This window comes from Lissotriton helveticus, chromosome 8, assembly GCF_964261635.1.
Source record: "Lissotriton helveticus chromosome 8, aLisHel1.1, whole genome shotgun sequence".
Classification (NCBI taxonomy): Eukaryota; Metazoa; Chordata; class Amphibia; order Caudata; family Salamandridae; genus Lissotriton; species Lissotriton helveticus.
Window position 1 is genome coordinate 1659137346 of NC_136069.1, and position 24274 is coordinate 1659161619.

Genomic DNA, 24274 nt, shown 5'->3' on the forward strand with positions numbered 1-24274 from the left:
GAGTGCAGTTTCATAGTTCCCCCCAGGGAGTAGCCATCTGTCCATCCCATAGGCCAGGTCATTACCATCCCCATATGTCCCTTGATTAATTGCTGCAAGATGGGCAGCCCAGTAGTACTTACGGATGTCGGGGAGGGCTATGCCACCGTCATACCACCCCAGTGTGAGTTTTGACAATGCGATGCGTGGGGCGCCTGCCCACAGGAGGACACGTTGGGCCGCCTCAATTGCTGTGAAGTAGGCATTAGGCACTAGGTCAGGGAAATTTTAGGGGAGCGTAGAGGAACCTAGGCAGCGCCATCATTTTAAATAAGGCAGCTCGGCCCAGTAACGACAATGGCAGGTTCTGCCAGGACTTGGCCTCTCTTTGAAGTCGCCTTAGGGGTGGGTGAAGATTGCGCTCGTAGGACAGGGCCTTATCCTTGGAGATGAATACTCCCAGGTATTGGAAGCCGTCCTCCGCTACTGTGAAGGGACATGTGTCGGGGAGCCTCGGGGGGTTCCCGCGTAGGACGTAAAGATACGATTTGTCCCAGTTGACTCGGAAGCCGGAATTACGACCAAAGCTTGCGAAGATATCAAGTGCAGCAAGTATAGACCTTCGTGGTTTGGAGAGGTATAGAAGAATATCATCTGCGTAGAGGGATATTTTGTCTTCCCATCCCTCCGCCCACTCTATTCCTCTAAGGTAGACGTCTTGTCTGATCCAGGCAGCCAGCGGTTCCATGGAAAGGGCGAACAGGAGTGGAGAAAGGGGGCAGCCCTGTCTAGTCCCTCGCTCTAAAGTGAAGACCTCCGACACCTTGTTGTTCACTAGTACCTGTGCCAGCGGTTCTGAATAAAGGAGACAAACCCAAGCCATAAAATGGGGTCCGAAGCCCAGTTTGTGCAGGACAGCGAACATGTAGGGCCACTCTAGGGTGTCAAACGCCATGGTGGCGTCCAGGGAGACCACAACCGCGTCCTCCTTCAGTCTATGTCGTTGCCCGATCACCCCGTTTAGGCGTCGAATATTGAGGGCTGTATTGCGGTGTGGCATAAAGCCTGACTGGTCAGGATGGACCAATGTACTCAGTACTGACTTAAGCCTATTGGCGAGTGTTTTTGCCAGGATCTTGGGCTCAGCGTTGAGGAGGGAAATTGGCCTATAGGAGGCACAGGATTCCATGGGTTTCCCCTCTTTTGGGATTTCCACTATAGTAGCTATTCGTTGGTCACGCGGCAGTATTCCCGTCTCCCTGCTGGTCTCGAACATGGATTTAAAGTGCTTACTAATAGTATCAGGTTGAAGCTTGTATAATTCTATCGGGAGGCCGTTGGGACCTAGCGCTTTACCTGGCCGGAGTTCCACTATTGCACGCTGTATTTCGGCCTCCGTGAGTGGGCTGTCAATGGCCTCCCGATCATCATCCGATAGACACGGCATTCGTATATCAGCGAGGAGGGCTATAGAGTCCTCCTCTGGACGGTCAGACACCCGCGTATAGACCTGCTTGTAGTGTCTAGCAAACTCCTCCACTATGTCCCGAGGCTCTGTGAGAACCGCCCCGGATAACGTATGTATTATCGGTACTACCTTCCTGCCCTGCTGCTTTTTGTCGAGCCAGGCTATGAGTTTTTTGGCTTTGTCGCCCTGATCATACAGCCTACCCATCTTATGCCTGGCCACCGTCTGGGCCTCTTGAGAGATCAGCGCTTTGTATTCGGCCAATTTGATCTGCAACTTATGTCGAACGTATTGGCCCCTTGTTCGAGCGCCTCCGTCTCAAGTTCTGCAAGATCTGCCTCAACTACCGTGACCTGACAGCGCTTTTCTCGTTGTTTACCAGAGATGGCTGACAGCGCTTTCCCCCTAACCACAGTTTTAAACGCCTCCCATACCGTAACAGGGGAGTTCACTGTTCCCACATTGTCTTCAAAATACTGGGTGATTGAGGTGTCAAGTTTTTTCCGCGTGTCTTCGTTTTTTAGGTGCCAGGGGTGTATTGGCGCTACGCAGCCCTCTCGCCTGGTTCCGAATGTGATGTGGGTAGTGACCGGTGAGTGGTCCGAAATGCCCCGAGTTAGGAGTGCTCCTTCTTGCACTGTAGTGTGTTGCTGCAGTAAGGTGAGAATGTAATCGAGGCGTGAGAAGGAATGATGGGGCCCAGAGAAGAAGGTGTATTGGCTATCTGTGGGATGAAGAAGGCGCCAAACGTCAGTGAGTCCGAAGGCCTCAAGAAAGTCAGCTAACCATTTTTGTCCTAGGGGTAGGTCTCTGGAGGGCCGCCTGTCTAGGGTTCCTGACACAACTGAATTGAAGTCCCCGCCCAATACCAACTGACCGTCAGGGAGGGAGAGTAGCAATTTGCCCAGGTCTGCGAAAGCTCGAGCCTGCAAGCCAGGCGGGACATAGGCCGAAAGCAGGTTCAATGTGTATCCCTCCCATCTTCCTGTGACTACCGTGAAGCGGCCTTGCGGGTCAGATTTAGTGCTGTCGATATGTAGGGGCAGTGAGCGGCGTAAGAGGATTCCCACCCCCCTTGAACCTGATGTGAAGCCGGAGTGTGCAGCGAGAGTGTAGCCCCATCTGTTGAGGGCCTGGCATGTGTTACCCATTAGATGAGTTTCTTGTAGCATTACTATGTCCGGTTGGTACCGTTTAATGAACTGCAAGACTATGGTGCGCTTAAGTCTGTCCCCCAATCCGTTTACATTCCAGCTCATGACTTTCAGACTTTTTTCCCATCTCTTAGCCATAACCATTACTTTGCAAGGTTTTCCGACTCAGCACCCCGGAACTATCATAGACTCCGTGAACATTCACTCTGTACGACCATAACAGACCCCAAACTCCCCGACCGTCCCTGGTTCCCCCCCAGCGTAGTGAATCCCCAACTTCCCATCCCTCCCTGGTTCCCACCCCGCAAGTGTGATCAATGCAAACGTTAAAAGTTCTGGCAGACATTTGACTCCATCCTCCCCTCCTCCCACCTGTCCCCAGCATCCACCCCTCCTCTGCGAAAACAAAACCCCCCCTCCCTGCCCCCTGCTCCGTGAGTTCCAAACTACCCACCACCCCAATTAGCAGAGCGCCTGTCGCCCAACCCTACCCCGGTGAGACACCGAGGAAACTTTACTCGGGAATAACGCGGGCCAGCCCCGTCCTGGCCGCCCTCCCGTGGTGCCCCAGGTCGTTCGGCCCCTCAGGCTAGGAGTGCTTCAGATAAAACAGAGAGTCCGGCTCAGAGACCCCGGGCCGGCAGGCACGCTGTCCCCTTGGAGCAACCAAGTCTTACAATAAACACACTGTATACATTACTGTTCGGCGGCTTCTCAATCAAGTGTGCGTGGCCTTATCTCGCCGCGTTATCTCTGGGTGAGTCCCAGCAGGGACTATTCGACCTCGAACGCCAGGAACGTTGGCTCTGCTCAGCACCTTCCGCTCCCCCCGCTGCTGACCCCGGGGAGGGGTGCCCTGTGTCTCGCCATTGTCCGCCGTCCTGCAGAGGATGGGCCGCAATCGTCGCTGTGTCAAGCCACTCCTGCACCGCCGCAGGCGAAGTGAAGAAGTGGGATCGACCGCCATTTATGATCTTCAGTTTGGCGGGAAAAAACATCATGTACCGAATTCCGCGGTCACGTAGTGCCGCCTTGACCCCCTGGAAGGAGCGCCTCTCCTGTTGCACCTGAAGCGTGAAGTCCGGGAAGAAGCGAACTGTGGCCCCCTCGTACTGTAAATCACCATGTTGTCTGGCAGCCTGGAGGATTGCATCCCGGTCTCGGTAGTTGAGTATTTTAGCAATAATGGTTCGTGGTAGGGCCCCTGGTTTGGGTTTCGGAATCGGGGCCCTGTGAGCCCGCTAGACAGTGAAGAGCTTCGATAGTCTCTTGGGTTTCAGATGGTGGAGGATCAAATCCTCAAGAAAGAGCTCCATACTATCACCCTCAAGTCCTTCCCCCACACCTACCACGCGTATGTTGCTCCTCCGGGCCCTACCTTCCTGGTCGTCTAGTCGTAGGGCCATCTGCTGGTGTTGGTGGACAAGCTCGTTGACCCTGCTCTCGAGCCTCTTCTCCGACTCCTGCAGGGCTTTAATGTCGACCTAGTTGGTTTTGGACCGGTCCGTGGTTTTCCCCAAGTCGGTCCGGAGCAGGTTCACCTCGATAGTGATCTTGTCCATCTTTGTTTCAAGGCTGGTGCCGAGGGTCTGGATTGCAGCCATTATGGACGTCAGGGAGGGTTCCGCCTGACCTGTACTCTCCTTTGTCGCCCCTCCGGGTTACGTCGGCGTTTTAGCTACCGTGTAGTTGTCTAGTATGTTAGTCTGGGTCACAAGACCCCCTTTGGGCCGCATGCTTGAGCTGGTGTCCTTGGGACCGGATATTCCTTCGCCCGCCCTTTGTCCGGAATGTCCGCGGGTCAGCGCCAGCTCCAGTCCACTCCCCTCCGCTGGAGCGCAGCAGCCAGCACTATTTGCCCTTCCCAAGATGTAGCGCAGCGTGGGGCCCCTTTTCTGAGGTGCGCGCCGTGGTTTGTCCTCCGTGGTCCTCAGCGCCTCGGGGCCTGCGATCACGCTCCACTGCCCCGCGCCGCCAGCAGGTTTTCCAATGTTCAATCCGCCACCTTAGCCGTGGAAGTGTGCCTTCCACCTGGCGGGCGCCCCCAGTGCACAATACAGCGGTCGTGGCGGCCAGTCAGGCTACGGGCCACCGCAGGCCGTCCGTCTCCTTCCCTCGCTCAGGTGGCAGCATCACAGGGGAATGGCAGAGCCCTCCTTCCTCCCAGGGTAGGCGGCCAGCTGTACCTGCTATGCCGCTGTGCAGGCCCTCCGGATCTGTAGGGTCTCGTAGTCAGCCTCCCCAAGCATCTCCAGGGCAACGACACCTCGGCGCCGCAATCGAGGCCGCGCCCACCGCTGTTCGCGCCACCCAGGCGGCGCTGTGTAGTAGGCCTGAAGCCGGGACCTCGGTTGACGGAGGCAGCGGCTCCAGGGCTCCAGACGCAAGGTGTCGGGCCGCCGCCGGGAGACGCAACCACCGCACGGAGCCTCCGCCGGTCGTCAGGGTCGGCAAAACAGCTCCGAGGGAGCACCAAGCCTGAGGGAGCTGGGGGCTGCTATGGGAGAGCCTCCCAGCTAGGATTATGTACGGATTTCGTAGGGGACACTAACGGTCCCGGCGGAGCTTGGGAATCAGGCGGCCATTTCCTACGGCGCCTGGCCACGCCCCCCATTGTCCTTGTTAACATTGCATACATACTCCTGATGTGGCTCTGGTGGCGCTAGGTTTGTTCTTACACATATACCATAAAACATGAAAACATATAGGTGTTGGCCGTTTGTTGGTGATCGGCGTGCGGCAATCTGCTTCGTATCTTCTCTGCTCACTCATTATCTAGGGCGGTTTGAAAGGGACCAGTGCCTTGTCCAGGGATGCCCACATCTGTCTGTTTGTTTTTTTCCATGGAGTATTTCTAAGAGCCGTGTTGTCTGCCCCTCTCAAGATGCGCTAGATCGCCCGTTGCCTTGTTGCAATTCCAACATTGGCCATCCTCTCTGAGGTTCAGTTTTGCCAGCTTTGTTGGGGTCCAGTGTGCTTGGTGCAGTAGCCAGAATTTGCTTTGTGCGAGTACTGGTGAAACTATATTGTGCGAGGAGGAGGTCCAGAAGTGTGTTAGCTCTTGTTCTGTGAGTGTTCTGCCTATCTTGTTTTCCCAGTACTTTGTTTTTGTCGTTGAGTTTTGATGTGGCAGGTCGAAGGATTTTGTATATGTGAGATATGTGGTGCCCCATTTTGTTTAGGTTTTCTGTGAATTTGAAGAGTTAGGGGGTTAGGCTTCTGAGATTCGCTTTTGTAATCGCTGTCTTAATGGTCAGAAAGTTGTACAGCTCCGCCTCCGAGAGTCCGAGTCTACTCTTTAATGTATTGAAGGTGAGGGGGCTGCCCGCTTCTTCTAGGTGTGCTGGGTGTGAGATACCTCGTGCCTTCCAAGACTTTATGTCCATACCCACGCTAACAAAAACATTACATTTTTGTGGTTTTGTGGGAACACGGGGGAGGTCACTGCCACAATGTCACAGGCAAACATCATAGTCATCCCAAAAGAGAACAAAGACCCACAATGGCCGAAGAACTACCGCCCAATCTCACTCATTAACCTAGACTGCAAACTATACGCCAAGATACTAGCAACGAGGCTAAATAACCTGCTACCACAACTGATAGGCAACACACAGGTAGGGTACATGAAAGGCAGGCTGTCCAGCGACAACACCAGATTGCTCTGCCAAATCATAGAACACTGTACACAGACACAGAAACCAGCAGTCACAATCGCGCTTGATGCAGAGAAAGCGTTTGACAGAGTCTCGTGGCACTTCTTAGAGGAATGTCTACATGCATACAATCTAGGAGACACGTTTGCTAGGAGAGTCATGGCCATGTACAAAAGCCCGAAGGCACAGATCGCAATTAACGGCACAAACTCAGCTCCCTTCGACTTACAGAGAGGAACCAGACAAGGGTGCCCCCTGTCCCCACTGCCATTCCTACTAGTTCTAGAACCCTTGATCAAAGACATTACCAACAACAACAGCATAACAGGCATCTCAATCAACAAAACGACAGCCAAACTAGCGGCTTACGCAGACGACCTGCTGATAATGACAGAAGATCCCACATCATCCATACCCGCACTCATGACCACCATCAGCACTTACGCCACCCACTCAGGATACAAACTACCCCGAGACAAATCAGAATGCATGCCCATGAACATATACATGACCAGGGAAGTACTAGGGCACTCAGGGCTGGTATGGCAGCCACAATCGATCTAGGCATCGACTTTGGTAGGGACCTGAAGACCACCATAGACCGGAATGAAAAAAGGACACTGACAAAAATAAGAGATACACTAGACAACTGGTCACCCAAATTTATAACCTGGTGGGGTAGGACAGAAACAGTCAAGATGATGGTTACTCCTATAGCTAACTATCTAGCTAGTATGCTCCCCCTAAAGATGACTGACGACTTCCACAAGAAAATAGATCAAGCAATAAACAAATTCATATGGAGAGGTAAAAAACCCAGAATTGCTCTACCAAAACTTAGACTGAGGAAAGCACTAGGAGGCCTGAACCTAGCGGACCTAAAAACATTCCAGGCGGCCTGCATAGCCAGACAAGTGTTGCACTGGGCTTCAGAAAAACAGAAATATACACCGACCTGGCTAGAGCTAGAAAAAGCTATCCTTAATGACATTAATAGCCAAAGCTAAAAAAATGTTTTGTTGTCCATCTAGCTGTCTGGATGTCTAGAGCAGATGAAGCCAAGCACCTAGATCCCCCTAGGATAATCTTGCTACTGTTATTTGTGAGTAGAGCGCCAAGCAGCTCCATGTAAAGGTTGATATTTATCAAGATAAATACACACCATCAGCCAGTCAGATGGGAAATTCATGGAGAAGTTGTACATGGGATTAGTCTGCAAATCAGAGAAGCTTTGGTGGTAAAGCCCCCGCTCTCAGTGTGGTGCTTTAGTCTTCTTAAAGTGGCAGAGTTTCTTTCCATCCCACAAGAGACACTTAAAAAGTGGTTTGAAGAAGTTGTTATTGGTTTTCCTTCTAAAAAATACTTGCATATCATTGGGAATCCCCCACCGCTTACACTTAATTGACTCTAAACTGAATTATTACTCAAACCGTGTAAGTTAGAAAATACACTGCCTCTGATTATCTTTTCCACAACTCTTACACATTAGGAAAGTGGATCTTTATATATAACCACAACCACAGAAGTCCTGGTCTCAATTCTTCTTCTTCCTGACCCTAACTTGTTCTGCTACCTTCTCTAGGTACCGAAGGAACCAGGTCTGTCTCCTTGTTCTAGGATTCCCTCCGGTTCCTAATGTCCATCAGTCTCCGCACCACCGGCTACCTCACCTCGGTCTTTTCCACTGGGAATGCCTTCTCTGCATCTTCCCTCGGTCCAACTAGAGCGCCAACCTACTTTGATTTCCAAAAAGCATTTATTGTGCTTCCTTTTTACAACCTTCCATTTAACAGGCAGGTTCACACCTACAGCCCCCACCACCACCACCTTCTGCTGCTTTAAAATATTTTCTTCAATGGGTTCCCTACTAAGTAGGGAAAAGTAGGCTGTTCTTTCCAAATCTTAAATTCATTTTTAGATCTGGCCTTTGTGAAAGCATTAGCTGCCTCGCTAGTCTATTGGTTTCCAAAAACGTTCTACATAGTATAATAAACACAGAGGTTTGTTTGGTCTGCACGCCTCTTCGATTTGTGTGCTGAATTGTCATTTACATTTTGCATGGCTTAGCCCAATTTACCCATTGGCTTCGTTCACTTTGAAGTTTGAAAACATTGGTTACATACACTGAAATATAGTTCCTTTCTCTTCAGTGACACATCTGGTTCAAAGTGTTGTTGCTTAATTTTATTTCTGTATGAAACAGATCTTTATTTTGCCTGCACTTCCAGTGCCCAGTTGGATGGTTTATTTCTCCTTTTTAAAAGTTGCTGTTATAACGTTTTAAAGTGACATTGTAGCTGCCGGGCAAATTGAGTGCTTGGTTGGGTGATGATATCTTTTTGTTGCTTTCACATAAAAATAACAGAATGGCACAAATGAAAAGTTATTTTTTAATCACTAGTGAAGCATACACATAAGGGATTGTTCTCTAATAACATGCATGACGGCCACATTTAGGGTAGATGACAGGAGGCATGTAGAGGTTGAAGATGACAGGAGGCACCATAGAACCCTGGGAGACTCCGCAGGTGATGGAGATCTTTTGTGACCTGGGGTGCCCATGTGTACAGACTGGTTTCGGTTGGAAAGCTAGGAGGAGATCCAGCAAAGGGTATTTCCAGTAAATCACATACACATCTCTATGGTGCATAAGAGGGTTTGATGATCACCTGTGTCAAAGGCAGCTGGGAGGTCCAGCAATATCAGGAGGCAGTGGTTCTCCTCATCTAAAGTTAAGGGGCATTGCCAATGATGTGTATGAAGCCGTCTCCATGCTGCAGCGTGATATGAAGCCAGACTGGTAGTCATACAGGGGATGGTTATTATTGATGTGAGATTGGAGTTGAACATAGACTGTTTCTCGGTGATCTTGCCGATGAATGGAAGGTGAGGGATGGGCTGGTAGTTGGCAAGGTCATCGATGTCTAGTGTAGTATTCAATTTGGGTAACGAGAATAATGCCCGGCACTTAGCTCCCAGGTCACTGGCAACCTGATCAGTGTTTGTATATATGTCCATATATATTCATTCCTTGAAATCTGAGAAAATATATTGCTCTCAGCATGACAAATCTATGGTCTTCAAATCACAGTTTGTTATTCAGTTCCAGAGAATGATCATCATAAAATTGCTGCAATTCTCATCAATTCATTGATCCCAAATTTAAAATTCCCCGATGACAATAGTGTGATCAACATGTATTTTTGTAACATTTCGCTTCTTCAGGACTAAGCAATGTAAATCTTAAAGTGTCTTCTTATGAATTAATTATCAATTACTCCAAAATTATAAACCTGAAATCTTAAAGTTTTGTCTTTAAACTATTACATTCCTTTTCTACATATCAATTACTCCAATTTCTTGATAGCGTAATCTAATATCACCTCCAAAAATGGTTTAATGTCCCGATACAACCGCACCAAGTGAACAGTCTAGTGTAGGTTTGTTTAGGAGTGGGGGGATGTGGCCTGTCTTGAGAGCTTCTGAGAATGCTTTGAGTGGGGGAGGCATTGGCAGTGGTAAGCAGGGCTAAGAGAGCATCTACAGAAAGAACTTTGTTGAAGGATGAGGATAAAACATCATCTTGATAAGAAGTGGCTTTGAGGGAGTATGTCAGGGAGATCGTGAGAGACAGGGTTTTGAAGACTGACCGGTGTGGGATTCTACAGGAAGGGGTGGGTGTAAGAGAGGAAGCAGATTTAGTATTGTCGATGTGCTGTCAGATCTTATGTACGTTTTGAAAGAGGTTGATGGCATTGCACTTTTGAGTGGAGTGGCTACAGGAGGGGATTGGTGCAGTGCTTGATTGTCTTGAGAAGCGTCCAGCTTCCGTCGGTGGCTTTATTGATGGTATTTGGTATGGTAATTTGATGAGCCTAATGTGGTGTGCTACCTGTGTGCTGCACGGAAGGACTTTGGGATCCAGAGGTCATTGGGTTATTGGGTTTGCCAGTGCTTATCTCTGTTGCTGCTGAAATAGCCTCTTCTCTGTCTCCTTTCAATTCTATGTTAGGCCTCTTCACACTTATTCCTATGTCTTAATTTCAGTCTTGGCCTCAGAATGAAGCTTACTAACATTTATGAAATTTGTGTTTATCGCTGATTTCAAGGTCTCTGGCAGTCAGTGCTCTAGCATGGTCTAGATGCTGAGAGCCTCCAGCCCCGGTGGGAAGCCTGCTTTTGATGGTTTTCAGTGCGCTCCATCCCACTTTATAAATGTGATTATGTTTATCAATGTTCTCTCCTGCCTTCCATGTTGATTTATCTCAATGCTAGTTCACGTACCATGATAGGTCAGGGATATGGATATGGATCAGTGCTGCCTTCTGTGGTCCAAGTCGGCCCTTGCGAGACATGATACATTGGGTGAGACCTCAGCAGCTGGAAAGGTTTCTAAGGACATGTACATCTCCACACAAGAGAACTCATGGGTAGCAGTTTTATTTATTTATTTATTTATTCAGAGTTTTATATAGCGCGAACAAGATCTTTACAGATATCAGAGCGCTTCACAGAAACAGGGGGTGACGATAGCATGAGGGTGACGCGACATAATATTGGGTGCAATATAAACGTCAGTAGCATGATCGGATAGCAGTCATGTTCTAATAGAATGTCAGTAAACAATCAGATAAGCGAAAATAAAAGACGATACTGAGTCTTACATACAACTACGATAAAAATCAGGAGAACTTATGCTAAAGGGATGGCTTATGCCAGTATCTAAAAGTTACAGGGAGCAAGGGGAAGGGGCCTCGATATACAGTAGGCTAACATGAATAGTCTAATAATAGATATTTAGAGAGTAGCATACAAGGATCGACTGACTATCATGTAATTGTGGCAAACAAGAGGAATAAACAAATTACCTTCATTGATTGCACAATAAGAATATACATAATTGCAATGCTTTGATTCTACCAAATTTAGGACAGAACCATGAACAAGGTAAAAGTGAGCTTTTATTTGTTTTATATATATATTTATAAAGTTTTTTATAGCGCTAGCTAGACCCGTGGGTATCAGAGCGCTTTACAAACACAAAGGAAAAGAAAAAGTTGCACTACATCACAGGACATGAGGATGTATAAATATATAAGCAAAGACATCACACTTAAGTATACAGTGACGTAGTGGAAACCCCAGGTGGTTGGAACAGTCAGATAACCCCCATCTTTGAAATTCAGCGTGAGAGGGGAGTCCATTAGTCTATTGATGCCTAGGTTGGTTGGCTTGGTCAGAGAAGTTGAGGAGCAGGAGTTTCAGGTCTTTTTTGAAGCAGGGGAAGGAGGGGTTGCATCTGAGGTCCGTAGGGAGTGTGTTCCATATCCTGGAAACATTACCAGAGAAGGAACGGCATTGGGTCACTTTCCTTTTCAATTTCGGGGGGATAAGGAGCAGTGAGTTGGTGCTTCTCAGAGTTCTTGATTTTCCTGCTTTTACCAGTTTGCTGTTCAGGTAATTGGGGGATTGGGCGGGTAGGACCTTGTGTGTAATGCAGGCCAGTTTGTAAATACATCTACCTTCCATGGGAAGCCAGTTGAGTGCTTTGAGGGTTGGTGAGATGTGTTCAAATCTTTTTCCGCCAGTTATGATTCAGGCTGCCTTGTTAAGGATTGACCTTAGTGGGGCTAGGTGAGCTTTTGGAGCACCTGTTAGAATGGCGTTCCCGTAGTCTAGTTTAGAAAGGACTATGGATTGTACAATTGTCTTAAGATCATCCTGGGGAATGAAAGGTTTAATTTTCTGAGGTGTTTTAGAGAGTAAAGTGCACCTTTTGCAGAGTTCTTGATGTGGTCTTTCATTGATAGTTTCTAATCCAGGGTAATGCCTCGTGATTGTACCGAGTCAGATAGGACGAGGGGGCAGTTTAGGGCATCAAGCTTCTTGAGCCAGCCTTGGAGAGGTCGGTGGTTACTTTTCGGAGAGAACAGTATTAATTCAGTTTTGTCCTGGTTCAGCTTTAAATGGTTTGCTTTAAACCAGGTTTGGATCTTGTGTAGCGTGGCATTGAGGTGTTGAACATCCTTGGGTGATTTGATTTTGTGGTATATTTGAGTGTCATCTGTATAAGGTGGTATTGAACCCTTGCTTGCTTCAAAATAATTGCAAGGGGTTCCATGAAGAGATTGCAGAGGGATGGTGCGAGGATCGTTCCTTGCGGGACTCCAAGTTTGACTCGTGTTGGTGCTGAGAGGCAGGGGTTGATTTTAATTTGTTGCGAGCTGTGTTGGAGGAAGGACGTGAACCATTCTAGTACTGTGCCATTAATGCCAGAATGCCTCTTCAGAGTCTCAAGTAAAGCTGGGTGGTTTATTGTGTCGAAAGACGCTGATAAGTCAATAAGGATGAGGAGACAGGCCTCACCTTCACCTAAGCCTCTGTGGATATCGTCTGAAATATTGAGCATCGCTGTTTCAGTGCTACAGCCTTTCCTAAAACCCGACTGAAAGGTGTCCAGCAGGTTGAAGCCGTCAATATGTTTGTTGAGTTGTTGGAGAACGCATTTCTCTAATGTTTTAGCTAGGAACGAAAGATTGGAGATAGGTCTTAGGTTGTTGATCTTGTTGGGGTCCGCCCCTGGTTTCTTGAGTATAGGGTATTGTACAAGCAGGGAGATTGTGTATCCTGAAAAGAAAAACAAATATTTTAATGCGAGTTCAACATTTTACTACCCTAATATCTGGCTCAGCATAGAAGACAAAATGAGGGGGGGAAAACAGAAGCAGGGAGATGTTATGTCCCTCTAAAATATGTGTTAGAACAATTATACAATCCCTTAAATTATAGGAATCTTTTGTAGTTGCTTGTTGATACATGGCCTTTTCAATAGAAGTGACCTAATTAATTCTTTAACCACACATTCAAGGTAGGCTTGAGGCTAGTTTTCCTAAGTCAAAGAATAGTTTGGCACTGTGAGACAACTAATGATGGAGTTACCTGGAAGGAATTGTGGACTAAGGTTTCCTTACACATGATACACAGAAACGAAAGAGCTTGGGTTTAGGAGGAGGGCAGCAGGCTGGATTTGTGTCTGTCTCACTGATCATGTCTCCTCTGTTTCAGCATTCCTGAAGCAGCAGGCCATGAAGGTCTTCTGTGACACCCCCTTGGAGCTGAGATCCACACTAAAGAGAAGCTTCACTCAAGGCACCAGGCAGCTGTCGTCACAGGCGCCTGTTCAACACATACTGGTGCTGGTTCTGCTGCATGCGGTCCTGCTGCACAGGCAGCACTATCGTGGATTGGCGGAGGCAGAGGTGTATCACTGGTGAGTGTGGCCATGCAGAATGTAGACTAGAGGCAGATCTAGACTGTCCGATGTGAAATGGAAGGTCAGTAAGACAAGGACAGTGTTGCATAGTTCAGTGGCTCAGTCAACTGAAGTCGTGCATGATCGCTATAATGCAAGTACCTGGAACAGCCTTGGCGATGCTTCTGTTCTCAACATCTGCATTGGATCGTGATTGTGGTTTAGTGATGGGTCCAACTCACTGCCTCACACAGAGTTTCTTCCCACTGTTCCCTGCTTCCTGTCAGAACCCTGCCTCACATCTGATCTATGCCCTATTCAAGCCCTGCTCCATCACTTGTGCATCCCTTCCCTGCTTCCTCTTGAAGTCCTGCCTCACATCTGGTCTATGTTAGTACACAAGGTGACGTCCATCACTGCTGCACCACTTTCCCGCTTCCAGTTACAGCCCTGCCTCTCATCCTATCTGTATCCTATCCAAGCAAATCTCCCTCACTGCTGCACCCCTTCCCTGCTTTCTCCTACAGCTATGCCTAACATCCAGTCAGTGTCCTACTCAACCCCGCCACCCATACTGCTTCACCCATTCTGCTTCACCCCTTCCCTGCTTCCTCCTACAACTATGCCTCCCATCCAGTCAGTATCCTATCAAAGCCCACCTCCCTCACTTTTCTCTTACAGCCCTGCCTCATATATGGTCTATGTGCTGCCCAAACACACCTTTCTTACAGCTGCACAGATCCATTTTAAGTCTCAGCCAAGCCCACCTCCATCACTGCTGCAACCCAGGCACATCACCGGCCACTCTCCTGGATCAGCTCCACCCCGTCTCCAGGACCAGCTTCACCCCGTCTCCAGGACCAGCTTCACCCCGTCTCCAGGACCAGCTTCACCCCGTCTCCAGGACCAGCTCCACCCCGTCTCCAGGACCAGCTTCACCCCGTCTCCAGGACCAGCTTCACCCCGTCTCCAGGACCAGCTTCACCCCGTCTCCAGGACCAGCTTCACTGCGTCTCCAGGACCAGCTTCACCCCATCTCCAGGACCAGCTCCACACCATCTCCAGGACCAGCTTCACCCCGTCTCCAGGACCAGCTCCACCCCGTCTCCAGGACCAGCTTCACCCCGTCTCCAGGACCAGCTCCACCCCGTCTCCAGGTCCAGCTTCACCCCATCTCCAGGACCAGCTCCACCCCGTCTCCAGGACCAGCTTCACCCCGTCTCCAGGACCAGCTCCACCCAGTCTCCAGGTCCAACTTCACCCCGTATCCAGGACCAGCTTCATCCTGTCTCTAGGCCATGCCACTCCACTTGGATTGTATTATTCCTGGTCTGCTACTCACCAGATCTGCCCTGGCATCCATCAGTGGCTTGCTCCGAATCAGGGTCTTACACATGCATGTCAGTGGTAGTTCATTGATATGGGCATGCTCTTCTGTATTTGGGGTAGAACGTATGTAGTTCATTCTATGCCCTGTAGTGCTCTTCTCTGCTAGAAGAACTGGCATGCTTTATCCCATGTCCCGTAGCACCCATCTTTAATAGGAGTAGAACTGATGTTGGTATTTCCATGCCTCCTAGGGTTTTTTTTTACTAGGAGGAGACCTCACGTGGGTCATTCTGTGTCTCATTTGGCTCTTCATTTCTAGGAGTAGAGCTGGTTTGGGTTGTTGCTGGATAGTAGTCTGCTGTACTAAGAAATGAACTTACTTGGCTCATTCCATGCCTCATAGTGCTCTTTGGGAATAACACTGACAACATCTGAACAGTTTTTAGGTTTAACCATATTTATTAGATGATATTGGGACACAAATTCCCACCCTCAATCCTACCGGGCCAGTAGTACCAACTCCGTTATCCGGCAACATAAAAGAAAACATAGCCACTTGTTCCTAATAGTCTATTCCCAGAGAAAGAAAGTCCCAGTGTCTTAGTTCCAATAGCAGAGTAAATAAAAATTAAACATCTTCATCATACCAATAGAAAGAACCTCCTCTCCTGAAAAGCTTTGCCTAGCGGGCATCACCCCAAAGACCGGATCATTGCTCAATACTCAAACATGACAGTATGGTGTGGTGCCACGAGTGATGTATAGGCTTCTGCTGTAACATGTGTATGCTATTGAAAGTAGCACCCAGTACCACCACACAAGAGAATCATCTCTGGCTGTGGTTCAGGTGTCTATGAAAGACCCGCAGGCTCGACCTGTGAAAATATATGTCTCATTGACTTGTATTCAACTTTCAGCCTTACAGGGAAGCTCATAAACACTGTGAGTCCCTTCACTGTGAGGCTTTTCACTGTGAGTCTCTTCACTGTGAGCCATCTTGCTGTGAGAGCCTTCACTGTGAGCCTCCTTGTTGTGAGCCCCTTCACTGTGAGCCTCTTCACTGTGAGCCTTTTTGCTGTGACCCTCTTCACTGTGAGCCTCTTCGCTGTGAGCCTCTTCGCTGTGAGCCTTTTTGGTGTGAGCCTCTTCGCTGTGAGCCCCTTCACTTTGAGCCCCTTCACTGTGAGCCCCTTCACTGTGAGCCTTTTCGCTGTGAGCCTCTTCTCTGTGAGCCTTTTCGTTGTGAGCCTCTTCGCTGTGAGCCTTTTCGTTGTGAGCATCTTCGCTGTGAGCCTCTTTGCTGTGAGCCTTTTCGTTGTGAGCCCCTTTCACTGTGAGCCCCTTCATGGTGAGCCCCTTCGCTGTGAGCCCCTTCGCTGTGAGCCCCTTCGCTGTGAGCCCCTTCGCTGTGAGCCCCTTCACTGTTAGCCTTTTCGCTGTTAGCCTCTTCACTGTGAGCCTCTTCACTGTGAGCCTCTTCACTGTGAGCCTTTTCGCTGTGAGCCTCTTCTCTGTGAGCCTTTTCGTTGTGAGCCTCTTCGCTGTGAGCCTTTTCATTGTGAGCCTTTTCATTGTGAGCCTCTTCGCTGTGAGCCTCTTTGCTGTGAGCCTTTTCGCTGTGAACCCCTTCACTGTGAGCCCCTTCAGTGTGAGCCTCCTCGCTGTGAGCCTCCTCGCTGTGAGCCTTTTTGTTGTAAGCCCCCTTCACTGTGAGCCTCTTCACTGTGAGCCTTTTCGCTGTGAGCCTCTTCTCTGTGAGCCTCTTCGCTGTGAGCCTCTTCGTTGTGAGCCTTTTCGCTGTGAGCCTCTTTGCTGTGAGCCTTCTTGTTGTGAGCCCCTTTCACTGTGAGCCCCTTCACGGTGAGCCCCTTTGCTGTGAGCCCCTTCGCTGTGAGCCCCTTCGCTGTGTGCCCCTTCACTGTGAGCCTTTTCGCTGTGAGCCTCTTCACTGTGAGCCTCTTCACTGTGAGCCTTTTCGCTGTGAGCCTTTTCGCTGTGAGCCCCTTCGCTGTGAGCCTCTTCACTATGAGCCTTTTTGGTGTGAGCCTCTTCGCTGTGAGCCCCTTCACTGTGAGCCCCTTCACTATGAGCCTTTTTGCTGTGAGCCTCTTCTCTGTGAGCCTTTTCGTTGTGAGCCTCTTCACTGTGAGCCTTTTCGTTGTGAGCATCTTCGCTGTGAGCCTCTTTGCTGTGAGCCTTTTCGTTGTGAGCCCCTTTCACTGTGAGCCCCTTCACGGTGAGCCCCTTCACGGTGAGCCCCTTCGCTGTGAGCCTCTTCACTGTGAACCCCTTCACTGTGAGCCTCTTTGCTGTGAGCCTTTTCGTTGTGAGCCCCTTTCACTGTGAGCCCCTTCACGGTGAGCCCCTTCACGGTGAGCCCCTTCGCTGTGAGCCTCTTCACTGTGAACCCCTTCACTGTGAGCCCCTTCGCTGTGAGCCCCTTCACTGTGAGCCCCTTCACTGTGAGCCCCTTCACTGTGAGCCTCTTCACTGTGAGCCCCTTCGCTGTGAGCCTCTTTGCTGTGAGACCCTTCACTGTGAGCCCCTTCGCTGTGAGCCCCTTCGCTGTGAGCCCCTTTGCTGTGAGCCCCTCCGCTGTGAACCCCTTCGCTGTGAGCCTCTTCACTGTGAGCCCCTTCACTGTGAGCCCCTTCACTGTGAGCCCCTTCACTGTGAGCTCTTTGCCAACATCTCCAGTTTGATTCAATTAAAGTCTTCTTCTTCGCCAACATACAATGGTGGGGCAGATTTGGAAAAAGCAAAGCCATCCTGCCACTTAGAAGCACATCATCCACTGCATAGACTCTGATAACCCAATCCCTCCATTCTTTTGAATTGATTATCACCACAATAGTGACACCCAACGCACCACCTGAGCTCTGCACCCTTGACACAAGCCTAATAGTCATTTTCACAATGTCTCCTACCTCGTTAGATTGTAAGGCCAGCAATCCAGGCAGACCTCCAGCCAGCCTGACCCGCAGGGCATTGAAGAACATGTCCTTGGGTACACTGAACACCCTCAATTTTGTGCCATTCTGCAGACCCAACTTCTCTTCAAGAATAACCCTGGTGTCCCTCTTTGTGGTGCAAAGTTAGCCACATGTCCCTTCAGCAGTTTTACCCTAACCTCAGTTACCTCCAGCATGTGCCCTGATTTTTTGTTTAAATCTTTTTATTGACATTTCATATTAAACAACAATAGTTTGGTGTCAACATACACTATAAATCACATTAGAAGACCTTCTGATGTTGGTATTATCGTGTGTTTAGCGTGGCATGTATGAGAAAACCAAGGATGCATGCCTGCAACAATAACAGTTAGATATTGCCATGTGACATGTGTCACAATTATGTATATATGTGTTCTGTCGCATATTTGAACAGTGGGAGTCGGGTTCAACAAAATGAGGACAAAGTAATTCAATAAAGGGGAGGGATAACCACCAGTGACCTGTTGCTGTGAAGTACTACATCAGATGTCTATCTGCTTGTAGCTTGTACTAAATATCTATGCTATAACTGGCTGAACAGAAATTGTGGAACTCTGCCCCACCTGTGTCACCACGGAAGCAACTGCAAGCTGCAACATTGGGACCACCTCCCAGACTCCCATCCCCCCCTGGGAATCCCCTGTGGGTGTATCTAGTCTCTACAGATCAGCCACAATAGCCTACCAGCTACTGGCTAGGGAAAATTTGCGAAGTCACAGCAGGTCCTCCCTCTGCAGGGCCACACCCTCCGCCCCAGCCCAGTTGAGCAAGGAGCGGTGCCAGGCAATTGCATGCGGGGCTTTCCTGTCACGGAAATTTAACAGGTGTAATAGGAAGGGTCGTGGGTTAGCCTCAGGAGGTGGTCTATGGGTGGGAACCCTGTGTGCACGCTGGACCACAAACTGGAGGGAAAGTGTTCCTGGGGGAAGCAACTCTCTCAACCAGGTCTCTGCGTAACCTACCGGGTCCTGCCCCTCCGTCCCCTCATGTATGCTTTTTACACACATATTATTGCGGCATGAACAACCCTCTGCATCGTCCAACGTCTCTTCGAGGGTGCATACCGTATACAGCAGATCCTGTAAGGTCACTGTATGGTTGCGGGATTTGGGTTGGAGGTCTGCAAGTGTAAGCTCAGTTTCATGGATACGCTTGGTCACTTTCTGATGATCCGCCCGTTAAAGCGTGAAGTCAGATGTGATGCTGTCTATCCTGCTCTTATGGGAGGTGTGGGTCTGATCCAGCGCCGTGCCAATCTTTTCCACCGCTGCCGTCCTGAGTCCAGCTTGGGCAAGAGGTCAGAGTGATCAGGCACCGGAGATTTCCCTGCTCCCCTGGATGAAGCCCCCACTCGCGCCATGGGGCGACATATCTTGGTGGGTTGCAGAGCGAAGATGGCCCATAGCTAGTTGTTGTGAGTTGGGCATAGGGAGCAGCTTGTGTGTTGTTCCTAATTGTGGCTTCTTACAGAAGGCAAACTAGCTGTCATCAACCCTGTGAGCTTCTCATGAGCTTAGACAAGTGTCCTGGGTGCCATTGTGTCGGCCCAATGGGCTACTACCTATGTTAGGATTCTTGTGAACTGCAGAACTATAGACGAAACAGAGCAGAACTGAGACCACCATGCCCATTCAGGCCACAGACTGTGACAGGGTCCTACAAAGTGGGCGATAGAGAGCTCCAAGCAGTTCCTCGTCTGATCCAGTTTTGGCTTGGTTCAATGTGGTCCTCCTGTAGATTTAACAGACTTTGTAGTGCAGCATTAACCTGATGAGCTTGAGGGTCTCCCCCAGCCTTACGGGGCTCTGGGGGGAGGGACCGGCAGGTGGGTCCGGCTTTAGCCCAAGGGTCGGCCTCAGCGCCTTGAAATGCTGGTCTATGACAAAGGCGTTTTCGCATAGTGGCGTGCTGCAGTTAGGCAGCATAATACAGCTCCATTCTGGGAGCCTCGACCCCCCATACATAGGATTCAATGTAGCAAGCGCCAATTCACTGTGCCATTTCGCCCCTTAGAGATCTATATGGAGTCCAGGGCCCTGAATATTCTTCTTGGTATGGGGCATAACGCATTCTATAACGCTTATAGGCAACGAGGCAGAACCTCCCTTTTAGCTATCACTATCCTGCCCATTAAGGATAGTGAAAGAGTGTTCCAAAAGGCGACTGAGCCCCTTAAAGTATCCATCATTTTATCAATATTATTATGTAATATTTGTGAAACCTCACCCACTACCTGGATGCCCAGGCATCTAAAATGTCCTGTCTCCCATCTTAAACTCCATGGAGCGGCCAGCCAAATGAGCCAGGGGAAATCCCAAAGATTGGAGCCTATTTAGACATAGCCCGGAGCAACTCCTCCAACACGCATACCAGTCTTGGTACCGCTTCCCAAGGCGAAGAAATGTAGAATAAAGCGTCATCCACATTCAAAGATATTACATGCGATGCCCCAACCGGCCAGATCCCTGTGCACCCAAATCGCCAGGGGTTACATTGCCAGAGTCAGTAATAGTGGGGAAAGCGGGCAGCCCTGTCGCATCCCTCTCTCTAGTCTCCACTATCCTGACCTGCTGTTGGCCCCCTTGACTCTAGCACTGGGTGCCGTGTATAGTATCTGCACCCATCGTCTAAAACGTGGGCCAAATCCTGAGACCCTTAGCACCTCCAGTAAATACCCCCAATCCACAGGGTCGAAGGCCTTTTCCAATTCTATAGAAACTAGGGCCAAGTCCTCGTCTCTTTGTCGTTTCATGCAGAATGTGGGATGACCTTCTGATATTCATGCTTGTATTACTGGTTGGTATGAACCAACATTGGTCTTTATGTATCAAGTGAGTCATATGAGAGGTCAGCTGAACAGCCAGGATTTTGGATAATATTTTGACATTGAAATTCATCATCGTTTTATTTATTTCTTTATTTTAAAAGTTTTATATACTGCTGGCTAGACCTGGAAGTATCAGAGCGCTTTACATGAGGAAGAGCATTGTTTCAGAACATAGTTACAAAATTACATCAGTTGCAAGGAACGTAGTTACATGAGTTACCAAAGCATAGTATAAACATTAGAAAGAAGAAAAATAGGCAAGGGTAGAGAAATTTTGGGGGGGACAGAAAAGGAGGTAGACAAAGAGGGAAGAGGCGGGGCGGGGTTAGGAAACATAACGGGGAGACAAGGAAAACAGTGTCAGACGTCGGGCTAGGTGGGTGACGGCTGAGGGGTGAACCAGGGCCGAACTCCTCTACAGCTGCATATGACAACTCTACCAGTCATCGGCCAAAGGTAGGTCAGGCATTGCAATGTATACAGAAGGTTCTAAATTCCGCTTTGGGGCGCATCGTCAAAAAAAAGTTCCATCGAGAGCGCTGGTCACGGTGTACGGTGCTGTGCTCCCAATGATAGTGGGGCCATTCCCAATCCTCTCCTGAGTCTGTCTCCCTTGTCGCTGTGGTCTCATCCAGAAGGGACTCTGAAACTCAGGGAAAACATGCCCCAACAAGGGGAGAAGGAGGGCTTTGAAGAAGGGCCCACTCATGGCGGCCATCTTAGGGGCCGTCATTACTGTAGGAGGATTTGAAAGTTGAAACCCTGGTTAAGTCCCCAGGCGAATGCTGCCCCCAAATAGAGCAAATGATGGTAGTAATAATATTGTAGGTTCTAAACAGTCAATTATCAAGTGTAGGGGACCATTTAGATCATAGCTTTATTAAAAGCATCTGTATTCGGACTGAATTGAGTCGGAGAGCAGAGAAGAGAGCGCAGGCAGACTAGGAAATCAGAAATGACACAGGAGACAGAATATTGTGGTGAGTTGCGGGTAGATTCGGATCGAAGAACAATCTTGGTCGCCATTTTAAGGTCAGGCAGTGTCTCGGAAGTGATCGTCTCGAGGGGCAAGAACAGTGCAATAAAGGTAAAACCAAAAAAAGGGGGAGTACCTTGAGTGGAGGGTTCTCAAATGGCTTTCTCCAACGAGAAACAGCTGTTCCGTGAAGAGTATAGAAGAGCCTCAAGCATCAGAGGTCGATATGTTGAGGGATTCTGAACATTCCCACCTGGCTTAAGGAGCATAACGATTTCACCTTTACGCATTGTGGGTGGTAACACCCCCAAATTGAAGGCCTCCTCATATACCCGCAGAAGGGGTTGCACAAGCTGGTCTGAGTAGGCCTGAAAAAAGCCATGGGGAACCCACATTCTTCTGCTGTGAAACAGTGCTGTGTTGCACTTTTTGTGTCGTAGGAAAGCTTACGCTCCATGCAGCAGGACTGAGATGGCAACCGTAGGCCTGGTCTGTTTGTTATGAAACGTTACAACAAAAGCAGTAGGTCTGATATATTTGTTAGGAACAGCATGTGTTCATGCAAACAGGTGGGTGAATTGTTATTACATTGTGTTAAAGCCTGTGGGGAGGTTATGCCCTAGGTGCCGGGAGAGAGAAGCCCACATACTACATATGTTCTGGGACTGCCCTACCTTGCTTACTGTTTAGGAGGAAGTACGACATACAATAGGAGACTCGATAGACAAGAAACTGCCCCAGACCCCCGACCATTACCTGCTAGGGTGGTTCCCGCACACGGCCAAAATTAAAAACAACCGGAAAATTCCAAGACCTAGCATATGTCCTGCCCAAAAGGGAGATAGCTAGACATTGGTTGGCACCAGGGGGACCGCAGGTGAGAACATGGTGAAAGGAATTGGGAAAATTGGCGGAGCAGAAAGTAGACTCTTAGTCAGAGAAGCGAAGCGGGGAACAGGTAACATAGACCGAGCAAGAGTACGGGAGCGCCTAGGGGGAGAATTGACAGCTAATGAGCATGGCTCCAGCAGAGCGGTATCCCCGCAGCCAGTAGTACTAGACCAGGAAGAAGGGGAAACAAATTGGTAGACCAGGGACAGATTGACCAGATGATGCCACCATAGTGATCTGAGCACTATAACACCCAGAATAAAAGTAAAATCAATAACATGAGCGTAATGGCGGATGGGAAAAACTATCCGTAACTGAATGCCACTCAAGGGGCGGAATGGGGAGGGGGGAGTTTATTAGTGTTAAGGTTAGAGCACGCCAGAGGGCTTATACCTAATTATAAATGCATAATGTGGATAAGACCTAACGTAAACTATGACTATCTGAAAACCCAATAAAATCTGTTTTTAAAATAAAAGAAAAAAGCCTGTAGGGAGGTATTTCTGTACATTGAATACCACTGATTACCACAGTAGTAAAGGATTTGGTGTTGGTTACCCCTTCTGACAAATCCTTGGGTGGAAGGTTGTCGCTGTGATATTCCCTGTTAACACCTATGAGGGGTTGTATGTTGTTTTGCCAACTCTCATTGTATATGCATTTGTAATTAGATGTCTGTATGTATGTAGCGCGCTTTATAAGTGTCACTGATTGATTGATTGATTGTATGCATGATGTTTACCTTGTGGGGAAGATTATCCTTGACACAGAAGGCTGAGAGGGTTATGGTGACTGACCACAGATAAAGTATGGAAATCTGATGTGTTCATTCAGGACAATTCTGTAGATGGCGTAGGTGTGACCTGTTATTGTAGAAGTTATGACAAAGGGAGTATGCCCAACATATTTATTGTAAAGTGTCTTTGTTAAAGCGAGTAGGTTTTAAGGGTGGATTGTTACTGTACTGTGGTAAAGCCTTGGGTTCCAAACATTATTTATGATGGACATTGGTTTTGGTGTTGGGTATTGTTAGACCTGGCACCATTGGCGTGGGTCTTCCTTCCAGTTTTGCTGTTGCCTCATGTATTTTTGCTGGTGTTAGATGCTTTGGGCACTGTGCCACTGCTGTCCAGTGCCACAGTGCAAGTGCTCCCTATTGTACATTGATGTATGGATTAGTGATTCCATGTTTGGCTATTTTGGTTTACTTGTCAGACCCTAGTCTAGTGCACTGAGAGTGCCAGGGCGTGTAATCCAGATGCTACTGGTGGGCCTGCAGCACTGGTTGTGCCACCCACAGAAGCAGCCTTGTAAAATGTGGCTAAGGTCTGCCATTACAGAGCCTGCGTGCAGTCTGGTACTGTCGTGCTGACTGGGCAGTGCGCCCACTTGCCAGTCCCTAAACCTTCCCTTTTCTTCATATCAGTCACCTCTATGGTAGGCCCAAGGGCAGGGTGCATTGTATGTATAAGGTAGGATAAGCCCTGATGTGTGTGGCATGTCCTAATAGTGAATTACAGCCATTTGCGTTTTTCACTATTGCAAGGCTACCTGTTCTCCATAGGCCAGAATGGGCTGTTAGAATTGTTACATTTTATAATCCTAACAGGCTCAGAGAACATGGTAGAAATTCGAGTTTAGTATGCCTGAACTCAGAATAATAAAATACATCTTCTAGTAAAGTTTGTTTTAATATTCTGTGTTTGCAAATACCACTTTTAGAAAGTAGGTATTTGCTTGTCTAACCAT

General features: G+C 48.7%; 1 protein-coding gene across 2 annotated transcripts in view; it reads left to right on the forward strand.

Moving 5' to 3' along the window:
* DNHD1 (dynein heavy chain domain 1) overlaps positions 1-24274 on the forward strand; it is a 659975-nt gene that overhangs the window by 604215 nt on the left and 31486 nt on the right. For both annotated transcript variants that reach the window (XM_078658741.1, XM_078658742.1), the window contains exon 39: positions 13323-13527. In XM_078658741.1, coding sequence (XP_078514867.1) covers positions 13323-13527 — 205 coding nt within the window. The remainder of the gene's footprint in view (positions 1-13322; positions 13528-24274) is intronic.